At 43.1% G+C, this 13,521-nt stretch overlaps 1 protein-coding gene across 1 annotated transcript in view; it reads left to right on the top strand.

Annotated features, from left to right (window-relative positions):
- Positions 1-13,521, top strand: part of atp13a3 (ATPase 13A3) — a 38,299-nt gene that overhangs the window by 21,354 nt on the left and 3,424 nt on the right. Inside the window, exons 17-33 of the mRNA XM_084472923.1 lie at positions 156-275; positions 740-982; positions 1,275-1,428; positions 1,825-1,945; positions 2,249-2,373; positions 3,083-3,243; positions 6,077-6,208; positions 6,854-6,933; positions 7,491-7,533; positions 7,677-7,786; positions 8,174-8,270; positions 8,707-8,779; positions 9,190-9,367; positions 9,739-9,926; positions 10,180-10,268; positions 11,172-11,252; positions 12,642-12,734. Of these exons, the coding sequence (XP_084329049.1) occupies positions 156-275; positions 740-982; positions 1,275-1,428; positions 1,825-1,945; positions 2,249-2,373; positions 3,083-3,243; positions 6,077-6,208; positions 6,854-6,933; positions 7,491-7,533; positions 7,677-7,786; positions 8,174-8,270; positions 8,707-8,779; positions 9,190-9,367; positions 9,739-9,926; positions 10,180-10,268; positions 11,172-11,252; positions 12,642-12,734 (2,088 nt within the window). The remainder of the gene's footprint in view (positions 1-155; positions 276-739; positions 983-1,274; positions 1,429-1,824; positions 1,946-2,248; positions 2,374-3,082; positions 3,244-6,076; positions 6,209-6,853; positions 6,934-7,490; positions 7,534-7,676; positions 7,787-8,173; positions 8,271-8,706; positions 8,780-9,189; positions 9,368-9,738; positions 9,927-10,179; positions 10,269-11,171; positions 11,253-12,641; positions 12,735-13,521) is intronic.

Raw genomic sequence — 13,521 nt, 5'->3', positions numbered from 1 at the left:
TGCAGGATGTCCGTGTCTTCAATCCAGTCGATCAGTATACCACAAGGTGGTGGTTTTCTCAGTGGTACCATGTATTCCATTCCAGCAGTTTCATTCAATCGTCTCTGGGTTGCTTTGCTCTGTGCTCGTCTTCATGTCTTGGCGGTTGTGTGCAGACCCTGGAGGAGGCCACAGAGGAGGAGACGGCTCTCCACGAGCGCATCATGCCCACCGTGGTGCGCCCCCCCAAGGAGCTGCTGCCCTCGGAGCCCGCGGCCTCCCCAGAGCTGGACCTGGTGGGTGGCCTCAGTCCTCAAAGCCCCCCCTGAGCTCTGGGCCGATCGGGGCCAGAGCCAAGTCGATCGGGGCCAGAGCCTAGCCGATCAGGGCCAGAGCCTAGTCGATCGGGGCCAGAGCCTAGCCGATCAGGGCCAGAGCCTAGCCGATCAGGGCCAGAGCCTAGCCGATCAGGGCCAGAGCCTATCGGGGCTCGGCACCAAATACGACACACTGTTAATGTATTCTGATAGAAATCTGAACCCCTGTCATAGAGGCACAGTCACTGTAAGTCAATTTGGATAAAGCAGCTGCTAAATTACTCAATTGTAATTTCATCTTTGTTATTGCTCCACAAGCTCTTTGACCTTGTCGACACCTTTACCCGCCACAACAACAAGAAGGGAGTAGGATGTTTTTATTTGTTTGTACAACATGTCCGGACACTCTCTCATCACATGCTCTGCTCTGTGTGTCCTTCCAGGAGCTGTCTGTGAGTAACCCACTTCTGCCTGGCCGCTCTGCCCTTCCTTATTCCTGCTCCTCCAACCACAGCGACACTCAACAGCTACGCATAACCGCTCTGTGGTCTGTTAGGAGTTTCAATGTGGCCATGGGTGATATCGAACATAGCGAAATAGTGGAGAACATTTGTGTAATGAGTAAGAAAGGGTTAGTCATCGGTGTTGGGGTGAAAGTAGAGTTGGCATTTGAAAATGGGAAGCATGTCCATAACATAACAAAAGGAACGTTTTTGTGAGACTGCCTAACCATAAAAACAACAAAAAGATTGGTTAGGCAGAATTAGTAAATGGTAATATATTGACATAGTTTAGTAAGTAGTATTCCAATCTCGAATACACAAATATAAAGCATCCAATCAAGTATTATTTTAATTTTTTAATGTGCCAATATAATATATTGTGATCCACCTTTTACAGATGTATAAGTTCAAGTGTATTTTAGGGATTTATCTTTTATTAAATTCAATATTCTTTCTGAACGGCTCCACTCCCCAGTCGGTCTATGAGATCGGTATCGTGCGGCAGTTCCCCTTCTCGTCAGCGCTGCAGAGGATGAGTGTGGTGGCGCGGCGTCTGGGGGAGAAACGTATGGACGCCTACCTGAAGGGGGCGCCAGAGGTGGTGGCCAGCCTGTGCAAGAAGGAGTCCGGTAAGGCTCTCCGTTAGGAGGGTTCAGGATCAGCCTCCACTTCCATGGTTCTCTGTGATCTGCCGTCTGTCCTGATGCTAACAAAACAAACCGTGATGTGGTAAAGGCTTATGTGTATTACTACTCCTAGTAAAGCAATTAGTAATGATATTGCTACTGTAATTGAGGATTACACCTGAAGAGTTTGGATACCAGTATTTATGAATGAATGTACTGATGTCTTAAAGAAATGTAAAGCTATGTTTATTTGATGCCATGATCAATGTGCTTACCCTATTCTAACAATATATCTCTTCTTCCTCTCTCTCTCTCAACCTATTTTGATCCGGCTCTCTCTTTTCATCGCCGTCTCTTTCTCTTTCCCGCTGGCTGTTTCCATGTCTCTCCACCTCCCAGTTCCGGAGGACTTTGCAGAGGTTCTGGAGGAATACACCAAGAAGGGTTTCCGGGTCATCGCCCTGGCCCACCGCCGCCTGGAGTCCAAGCTCACTTGGCACCGAGTGCAGAACGTCAACCGGTAATTCACCCGCACTTCACCTGTATAACGCAATTCTCTTTACATCCATTTAGTCGTCAATACAATATAGGAAGATACAACTGTAAATGCAGCCTGTGTGTGGGATGTGTTTTTTAAGGCCTGGAAAGAGTAAGGATTTCACTGCATCTCTGCCTGCATGTCTAGCTTACCATGTACTGCGACAGTAGTTACAATCGTGATCCATGTGGAAATCTGGAGATTTAGGTTGAAAGGGCAAGTGAAATCGCTATAGAGAGACTATTGGAACACAGCCGAAGTGATGTGTATGCGTGTTTGCTGCAGCGACCACGTTGAGGCCAACATGGAGTTCCTGGGTCTGATCATCATGCAGAACAAACTGAAGGCAGAGACCCCAGCGGTGCTGCAGGATCTCCACAGAGCCAACATCCGCACCATCATGGTAACGGGTAAGTCCATGCACACATGCGTATTCGCACTCACACTTACAGCTAAGCTAGCTTGTCGTTCGTGGATGTGAAGCCATGTGAATGAGCTTGATTGCTTTGTTGAAATTTACAGCCAGCATGCATGGTCTAGACACACACACACACACACACACACACACACACACACACACACACACACACACACACACACACACACACACACACAGGTTTTGTGTGACTGAGTGCTCTGGGATAATGGAGGCCAGTGTCGTTTTCCCTGAGTCTGGTACTGATCCACCATCCATCCATCCTGGGGGGGCCGAGGAGTCTCCCAGGCTGATACTGATACGCCCTGGCTGGGTATGAGTTAGGTACAGGCTGCCAAGGTCATTATGCTGGAGTGTGCCCATGTGGATCTCCATTTGGGTCTGGGCTGAGTCACTCCAGCATAAAATCCTACCTTTGCTTTTCATGCTACTCTGTGTTGAGAAACATATTAATTAAATAAAGGTAGTTTCCTTGAAATTATTGTAATAATTCAGATTATTCTTCAAAGTCACTGTGGGTATTGGACCTTTTTGCCCAGATGGATGACAGATAATGGACTTTAGCAACCTTTAACATTTGTAGTTCTTTTTCTTTTTAATGTTGTCAATGAGATCCAAAAGGTGTTGTCGTTCCAAAGAAGTAGAGCTGTTCCCCCATGACGTGGTTCTGCGTGTCCCGGCAGGAGACAACATGCTGACGGCCATCTCTGTGGCCAGGGACTGTGGCATGATCCCTCCCCAGGACAAGATCATCATCGCGGACGCCCTGCCACCGCGGGACGGACAGACTGCTAAGATCAACTGGAGATACGCAGACAAGCCCGGCAAGATGCCCCGTCTGGAGGTGAGGGATAAGTTTCTCTGTTCAGGCTCTCACTATCCTTCTCTCTTGTTCTCTCGTTCTCTCCGGTCTCATCATATTCTCTCCTCTGTTTCATCTCTTTCTCTCCTCTGTCTCAACTCTTTCTCTCCCCTGTCATCGCTTTCTTTCCTCCGTCTTATCTCTTTGGCCCTGTCCACACCTGCCATTTGCATACCTCTTGGGTGATTTGATCACAAGTGGGACAGCTCGTGTACCGGTGTGACTGCATGCACTCCATGACACATTGAAGATGCAATAAGATCCGACGGCTCAGACCACATTCAGAGGAGGTCTGGGCCTCGTATGGCCACATTCATTCATTCATTTTTAGCAGTGTGCATGAAAATGTGTCCGGTGTCACACAGAAGGCCGACTACTAAACGGATGTATTCTGCGTAAGCAGAAGTACTTACACATTTGCGCGCAAATTTCACCATATTGAAGTATATAAAATCCTCAAATCGTGTAAGCTGGCTTGGTCCACAACCTCAGAAAATGTTGTTAAGCCAATTAAGATATATTTTGTGCGTCAAACACACGGGGAGATTTGGTTTGCATGGCTGCCTCCCACTGGTTTAAAAGAACAAGTTTTTATGTATGTGTATTTGCATGTAGAACAGGGAAGTGAAATCCGATCACAAGTGATCATTCGAGATGCATTGTTATGCCAGGTGTGAACCGATTGTACCGTGAGCTGTCCACCTGTGACCGGATCACCCAGGATGTAGGTTAATGCCAAGGGGTAACCAGGCCTTTCTGTCTTTATCAGTCGTACCCCCTTGTCTCGTGTAGTGTCGTGATGAGCTGTTGTTCATTCATCTTCTAGCTTTGTTGGCAACACCACCACCACCATAACATTTAGGAATTTGAACACTTGAGCTTATCAATATCATCAGCTTGATTCATTAATCAAACCGTTAAAACTTGGAAGATGGATTGAACAGAAAATGTAACCGCAGAACATTTTTCAATAAGATTCAATTTATCTACAAAAAACAACAGACAACAATTCACTGCTGGTACGGATGGCACCAAAATAACCAACGTCTAACACACTGATGTCAATTTGATGGATGGCCAATTTGGATGGCCAACACACAGCTATTTTCCCTGGAGATATCTCTAATGGTCAAACCACACATTATCATTAACTTCGAAATAACCAAATAAATGTTGGCAGGGTTTCCCGCAGAAAATGTGTTAGTTAAGGTGGTGGGGTTTGCCGTCAGACCAAAGAATTATCAATTTGAACTGTACAAATATTTAAAGGAAAAGTGCTACTCAACATTGTCAAAATAACAACTGAAACAAGAACAGTTAAAGAATTTTAGCAATTTTAACTTTAAAAATATTCAATAAATATTTTTTTATGACGACGTAGTTAGGGCGGCAGGCGTGGGATGCTTAGGCGGCTTATCTAATAGGAGGTCCTTCTTGCCAACATAGCCAACATAACTATGTACATTTTTGAAGTCTTTAGTTGTACTAACAGCCAGGTCTTTGCAGGGCCTAAAACAATTTCAATGGTGAATTGTAACCAAAAGGAGAAGAGGGGGAACGTGTGTGAGAGGGTTAATCCTTTTTCCAGAACTATCCCTTGATGCCCTTCCTATACTCATTATGTCTCTCTCTCCATTATCGGTTAAGTATATCTGACTCAATCACTTCTTCACGGTCACCTGCATGAAGATGGATAGGAAGATATTCAGGCTTAGAGATTCAACCACTGTGACCATTAAACACAAACCATCGCTGTCATTTATAAACTGTCTATCACAGAACAGTAGACAAATGGGTATGGTTGCACGCATGCGCACTTACACCCGAACCACAAATGATTTATAACAAGCGCACTCTCCTGGGAGACATTTTCTATGCTCATCACCATAACATTAATTAGTGCAAAATGTGAAACGGACAAGATGTATGAACTCACTGTATTGTAAGACACTTTGGATGACTGATTTGCTTTTAAAAACCAATGTGATGCAATGTCGTCGTTGTGACTAACTTTCTATGTTTTTGCAGTCAGCACTCCACTCCCTCCTCCTCCCATCACCACATATCTTTCTACCGATTTGAAGCCACACTGATATAAGCATGACTCCGGTCTCTTTTTCCTGAGGTTTTCTTTCGCTTCCCATGTTTGGCTGCGACCCGGGAGTGCTTGAATCGATAGCTTTGCCTGTTCTGCCATTGTCAGTCAAAATCCTGCTGCTCGCCCGTGAATGCGCATGGAAGAATGCACACGGAAGAATGCGCACGGAAGAACGCCTCTTTGTGGAGTTCTCTCTCCTGATTGACTCAACTTTGCCACAAAGCAAATCATCTTAGCGAATACTGGCGTTCAAATTAAGTGCTCCCAAATCGTAATCCTGCGAGGCTGCTGGATTCGCGAGATCGCAATCCCACAATAATTAATCGCACCAGGCTTCAAATTCTTCGGTTGTTTCAGAACCGCCAGTGGTTCGGACCAATCAGCGTCCTACAAGGATATACGTGATGGACATATGGTTCATCCAATCACCTGCCAAGGGCCTTTTAAAAGTGCCTGCTCCTATCAAAACTGTTTCCAAGGATGAATTCCCAGATGGTTCTGTGTTAAAAAATAATAATCTGGGGGCGTCGGCGGAATCAAATCATGGATCCTTAAAACATGGCATTCATTTTATTTCAATGAACCGGCGGCTTCCTAAACCGCACCACCACACTGTGGCTCTGGGCGGTAACTGCTTCTCTTTGGAAGTCATTGTGCATGGCGCCACAGCGGTTTGGTTCTAATGTGACTGTTTGTTCATTCACAAAAAAAAAACAGGAAGTGGTCATCAGCCTGGAGGACATTTGTCACATGGACGAGGCCAAGTCTCCGCAGCAGCAGTTCCATTTCGCCATGAGCGGCAAGTCGTTCGACATCATCATGGAGCACTTCCCCGATATGATGCAGAAGGTATGGGGGGAAGGGGGGCCCGCTCTTACGCACATTTCAAAGCCCTGTGTTGCTCATTGTTGCTAAAGTTAACCGTCTCTGTGTTATGTTTATTCACTGCAATACATGCAACCTCTTCCTTATCTTATGAATGAAACCGACTGCATTCTGGCATTAACAATGTGTAATCACTTTAATGTTATATTATATTGGTTCATAAAGTTGCAATCTGTCAGATTTAGCCCCTCCAAGTTGGTATGTAAGATTTCAGTATTCAAAAAAACACTGAATTTGGTCCAGTCCACTCAAACTGGCGGTGCAACTGTGTGATGCGAACTAGTGTAACAGCTGGCTGGCGTGAGTGGGAGGGGTTGTGGGAGATGTCGATAATCCGATGCTGGTAAACAAAGAGACGTACAGGCTGGCCTGCATTGATTATTTCTAGATTATATTTTATCAATGACATTGAAATCATTATCGATCAGTGTTGACTACAGACAGGTCCAGGTAATTTTAAGCTACGAGCTAGTTGAAATGTTACTTTGTGGCTTTTAAGAAAAGGCTCCAACATGTCACATCTCAACATGTGACAGACAGACAGTGAACATGTGGGCTCCACTGCTGTTATTGTGTGAGGTATGTAAGTGATGTGTGTTTGGTTCTTAGCTGGTGCTCCATGGCACTGTGTTTGCCCGGATGGCTCCGGACCAGAAGACGCAGCTCATTGAAGCGCTGCAGGGCGTAGAGTGAGTATGAACAGATCAGAAGTGTGTGTGTGTGTGTGTGTGTGTGTGTGTGTGTTTGTATATATATGTGTGTATATATATATATGTGTGTGTATATATATATATGTGTGTATATGTTTGTATATATATATATATATATATATATATATATATATATATGTGTATGTATGTGTGTATATATATATATATATATATATATATATGTGTATGTATGTGTGTATATATATATATATATATATATATATATGTGTATGTATGTGTGTATATATATATATATATATATATATATATATGTGTATATATATGTATGTATGTGTGTATATATATATATATATATATATATATATATATATATATATATATATGTATGTACTGTATACTTATAATAATATACTCTTGTATTTCTTTTTAAATGTGATCTTTTCTTTCGTTCCCCGTACGATGTTTCCGCCTGAAACATCTGACCTTTTTCTCATAACAGTCCGTTTACGTTGGACATAACACTGAACACATAAAGTGTGAACTTCAGCTCATTGATTTTAAATCTATTCCTCTAGCTACTATGTTGGGATGTGTGGCGATGGAGCCAATGACTGTGGGGTAAGTAGATTAAAAAAAACGAAAGTTTTTAATGTTTTTAAATGTTTAAGCTAATTTTCTAAAGTTATAAACAAGTTGTAAACCTGTAACTTGTTTTGACGTCCTCCAGTTAAATCCAATCCTTTTATGTCCCCCCCCACCAGGCACTGAAGAGGGCCCACAGCGGCATCTCTCTGTCTGAGCTGGAGGCCTCCGTGGCGTCCCCCTTCACCTCCAGGACCCCCAACATCTCCTGCGTGCCCAACCTCATCAGGTAGCCCACGGCGGACCCCTAGGTCTCTCTGTGGAGCTCATTGCACATTATCTTTGGGCATTGGAAAATAACCAATGGCTTTTGCTGAAGGTATTACACAAAACGTAACATTTTTGGATTGCCTTTTTCAATGGTATTTGGAAGAATATCGGTTTAGAAATCCAGTTCAGTGCTTGGCACTACGTAATATGGATTTAGAATGAGCAAAGGTCCTGTTATATTGTATGTATATTTTATTTGGAAAACATTTCATCGCAGCAAATTTAAATCCTTTTTTTTCCTAGACCTACAGTTGAAGAATCAGTAGCAGTAAACTACCTGGGGTTACAACAGACTCATGTCAGATTCATGTAATAATGAGTTAATTGATTCCTCTTTCTCCTCCAGAGAGGGCAGAGCGGCACTCATCACCTCCTTCTGTGTCTTCAAGTTCATGGCCCTCTACAGCATGATCCAGTACATCAGCGTCACCCTCCTCTACTCTGTAAGTAGCAGCACATACAAACATGCACTTTTTAAATTTGAATATGGTCCAGAATAAACACCTGCCACCAGCTAATAATGGATAGATTTCACCATTTGTCAGGTAAAAATATTCTGGCTTACAAATTTAAAACCCGTTAGACTTTCCATCCCTGGGATATAAAAAGACACTGTTGTAGAAGTTGATATTGGACCTCAAATTAGCATGAAGGGGACAGGTTGCTTGGTCGCGGATGGTTGGTGGTAGATGGCTAACATTGGGGATTCAACCAAGTAACTTTGGGATGGGATTCAAACATGCTAGCCACTTGACTATCCTTCTCCCAACACATTTCACAGAGGCATCTTAGTGTGAATAATTTGTTTTGAAATCATGTTGCACCCTAGAGACCACCTTCTGTCCACTTTTGACCTCTGATTTTTGTCATCGACGCCAGATCCTCAGTAACCTTGGAGATCTTCAGTTCCTCTTCATCGACATAGCCATCATCCTCTTCCTCGTCTTCACCAGTGAGTGTTAACAAGATTGAAATAAGTCCAAGAACTATTTTGCTGCATATTCCACATACTTTGCTCCAATATATAGACCTGCATCTACACTTTATTTTTATTTTTTTATTTTTTTATTTTTATATATATATATATATATATATTTTTTTTTTTTCTAACTTATTTTACTATTTACAATTAAACAACTCTTTTGTAAATCATCTTTATCCAAAGGGCCTTAAAGGTTGTATCAGTGATTCTAGGCCGAAACATAAATGATCACATTCATCTGATCTTTCCTCACAATCCGCTAGCTGCCCGCCCCAACATCAACATCGCTGATACAACCCTTTTAAAGTCTATTTAAATGTTTGGTCTATTTAATACATTGTGAGGTATACCATCTCTCTCTCTGCGCTCTCCACCACCAGTGAGCTTGAACCCAGCGTGGGAGGAGCTGGTGCCACGGTCCCCTCCCTCGGGCCTTATCTCGGCCCCGCTGCTCTTCTCCGTGATGACCCAGATCCTCATCTGCCTGGCCTTCCAAGTCATCCCCTTCCTCTGGGTCCAGCATCAGCCCTGGTATGAGAAGTGGACTCCTCTGTCAAAGTGAGTATCCCAGGAACCTGGGGCCTTTGTGGAAGACTCGAACAAAAGCACAGCAGCGGGCTGAGCCTTTTTACTTTTGCAAAGCAACCACCGAGCATCTACTTCTAAAGCTACAAGGATGTTGGCCATTTTTTTTTGGTCCGGCACTCTGAAGTTGGTAGTTACAAGTGATCCAACATCGCCCCCTGATGGCCACAATTCAACATTACACAAACACTCAAAACTATTAGGAGTCCTTTTCTTTTCTAAATGTTTTTTAAATTTAGATTTCAGCGATCAATGTGTTAATGAGCAAATATTTCCATGTAGAGGTATAACCTCGATAAACATTGTCAATGGTACTCCAACTTTGCTGTTTCGACCCCTCCCAGCGCCTGCAACGCAACAACATCAACTCACTCCATCACCAACATAAGCTCCTTGGAGGTGGAGGTGGACCCCGACTACATCTCCAACTACGAGAACACCAGCATCTTCTACGTGTCGTCCTTCCAGTACATCATTGTGGCCATCATCTTCTCCAAGGGCAAGCCCTTCAGACAGCCCAGCTACAAGAACTGTGAGGACGCACCAGCGCACACATCGCTCCCTCGATGAAGACCTTTCATCAAGGGATTTATTTGCATATTCAGATTAGGCATTTTAAACAAGCATGGGTTCTTTCGCAATAGTCATAATCACAAACAATACAAAATGAACTAGCAATGCAACTGATAATGCTGCAGTAACCAGTCACGGGGTGCACAGTCCTTAACTTGTGCATGTGTGCATGCTCTCTGTCTCCTCCCCCTTCCCCCCCCCCCCCCCTACAGGGCCCTTCATGCTGTCTGCCCTGACCTTGTATGTGTTCATGTTGTTTCTGCTGTTCCACCCCATAGAGGCCATGGATGAATTCTTTGAGGTAACACGGCGTCGGCCTGTGTCAGTTGACTCCGCCCACATCATCATATTGTGTCGTCTGTTGTGTCTCTGGTGAATCACGCCGGGGCCAGTTAGGAGGCTCCTGTCTGTGTCCTAGTGGAGGACATGGGGTCTAAGGGCCCATGTCCACACAGCGTTTTTTTTTTTTTCTTTAGCGCCACTGTCTTTTGTTTTTTCAATTGTTCCCAATGAGGAGAGAGCGTAGACGGCCAGCTTGAGTGAAAATCGCTGCACCCAGTGTGTTCTTTTTCAGGGTGCTCTGTCTTTCTTTGCGGCCACTCCCAGTGCTTCGAGTTTAAAATATCGTAACGTTTCAGAAAGGCACTGCTGTCATAACACTCCCTTTCAGAACAACCAAACACATACGAGTGTGTATACGAATGTGGCGGGCTCGTCACCCATGTAAACAAGAAAATGGAGGGTATGTTGTATATAGGTTATGAAAAAGGAAACTATGTGACGCTAGTCTGTCATACAGCAACGGTTATGATGGTGTTATGTTGTCATGGAAACATAACTAGCGGGCATTGTTATTTTTTTTCCATCCCCACGCAAGCGCTTCTTCCCCAGCACTCTACCAGAAAAAAAAACGCTATGTGGACACAGGCCCTCGGGTGTTTCTTTAAGATGTGTATCTTTATTCAGAAGTATTTCGTTTTAAATCAGCCCCTAAGTTACGTCTAGTCTTATGGCCGCACGGCCTTTCATGTGACTCTGATCACATGAAAAAAAAATAATAATAATAACGCATTTTTGAATTTGTATACTTCAATTGTTCAGGTTGTCTCATATGAATACTTTTATTAATCATGTTACCCCATCCAGATACTGTAGATCTACAATGTGGCCAAACAATCCTACAACTCTGGTCTGGTCTTTATAGATCGTGTGTGTCCCCTTCTCGTGGAGGATCAAGCTGTTTCTCATCGTTCTGGCCAATGCAGCCGTGTCGGTGTTCGTGGAGGTAAGGCACCCCCAGAAATCCACAATGGTTATGTTTTATCATGCTGACTCTCCATTTTCTCACGCAATGTTTTCATCAGTGTCTCATTGTGTTTCAAGAGGCGTTGACCCTACAACAAGAGATCATCTACAATACCCTAAACTTAAAAAACGGAGTCGATGTGTTTCTCCCACACCATTATTTCACACCATATAGTGTGAAAAAGAAAAAATATCTCAAGTTGCTGTTTTTCAATGTTCTTGCACTGTCACTAACTCACCAATACTGTTTAAGGAATTTCTCAATGGGTTGTTTGCAGCTGCGTCACACCCGTGTTAAGCAAACTTCTGATGGAGGGCAGGAAGTGAAATGGAGAACATAATCCAGCAGTACTCACTGTCATGTACACTGTTTATGTAGACCATGTGGAACCAAATGTTGACAATGATACCAGAAAATAAACTGGAATCAATCCATGTTGTTTAAGAACCGAATGATTATCACAAGATATTAGGGGCGTCCTTGACGTAGATTTTGCATGGTTGAATCTGATTTGTCAGGCCCGACCTATCCTTGACTGATCGGGGAATCATATGTAATATAATTTGTAAATTATGGCCGCTCAATGATTCCAAATTTTTTGTGACATTTGCGTGGTTTAAAAGAATGAAAGGAATTAATTGGTTGACCCGGGTTTCCCACAGCCGTCTATAGGCGAGCATTTGCATGGATTTTACTTTTTGATGCTTTTGATGCTGGTGCTGCCAAACTTTAGCAGTTTTTTTTCTAACATTGTGTATCCTTCTAGAATAACGGCATGGAATGTGCACTACGCTTATGATTTGATAGTGCCGTTAGAGTCTATCAAACAATGAGGATGTTTGCTGTGTTACGAAACATAACACGGCAAATTGCAGAGGAGAAGAGTGTCAATTCCCCGCAAAAAGACAAAGAATCCTTCTAGAATCCAACCAAGACAGTCATCCCCATCCTCCCAATGGAACGTACCACTGTCACACACACGCACACAATTTTATAGATTCAACTATTAAAGAAGTAGTTGACTGTAGTCTTGGATCGACGAAGATCGAAGTCAAAACGTTAGCCCTATTACCTTAATAGATAGCATTGCATCATTAAACCATTAGGCTGGAACACACCATCCAACCTCCAAGAAACATATCTTAACTGATATCCAGTATCCAGAGATACTGTACGTATCTCCAGCCTTCACTTCCTGCCTTCCACGTCATGTTCGCTCCACTGATTTCATCTGCAAACAACCTATTCTATGTGCCTAGTCAACGACTATTCACAGAAGTTAACCGTGCACTATGACAACAAAATCAAATCAAGGTGTGTTCTCTGTTATGATTTCCCCCACCCCGCACTCCATGCATGGTTCCATAGACGGTCCTCCTGGACGTGGTCTTGTCGAAGCTTGTGTTCAGCCGAGACAAGCAGACTAGCTATGGCTATGCCCCTGCCGCCATGACACAACAGGTTGGGAATAACTGACACCTCCTCCTTTTCTTGCATCCTAACTACCTAACCTACCTTCTGTTTCCGTTATGCATCCTTAACATCCTTTTTGTCTGTTGTCACGCCCCACTACCAACCCCCTTCCTGCCTTTCTATTTGTCTTTACTTTATTTACTATTTTCTCACTGCCTTCTCATGACACCTCACCTCTGACCGAAGCCTTGATTATACTCGCAGTTGTGAGCATCCTACCAGATATGCAAAATAGCATAAAGTGCAGGTGTATACTTTTATACGATACGATTCAACTTTATTAATCCCCCGTAGGAGAAATTAGTTTGTTGCAATAGCCCAGCAGCAGTGGAAAAACATAAGGATAAAAATAAATAAAATACAATTAAGATAAGAATGCAAAGTACTAATACGAACAAAAGTAGACACTAAGGGTAAATGCTAAACGAAATGCTAAAAGTAAGGAGGAGACAAGACAAACAGAACAAACAACAACAAATAGGGCAAACAAAAATAGACAGTATAAGCAGTATAAATTATGAAAGTGTAAATTGTAAATTATAAAGTGGCTAAGAGAACTGCAGGAGCTACTGTAACAGGCTGCCGTCCTCGACGATGGCGTGACATTTACTATGTGTTTATTGACGTCAAAAACACAAACGCTTCTTTCTATACAACTTTTTTCCAACATCTTATGAATACGTTTTTATTATTTGTCTACTGCAGCATCCAGATGTACAAGAAAGGAAAAAGTATAAAGCATTTTTAGTAATTTTTTAAGAAGGCAAAAGGAAAG

The sequence above is a fragment of the Micromesistius poutassou genome (genome assembly GCF_964030765.1).
Source record: "Micromesistius poutassou genome assembly, chromosome: 9".
Taxonomy (NCBI): Eukaryota; Metazoa; Chordata; class Actinopteri; order Gadiformes; family Gadidae; genus Micromesistius; species Micromesistius poutassou.
Note: the sequence above shows the minus strand (reverse complement) of the source record. Positions and strands in the feature narration are given on the sequence as shown.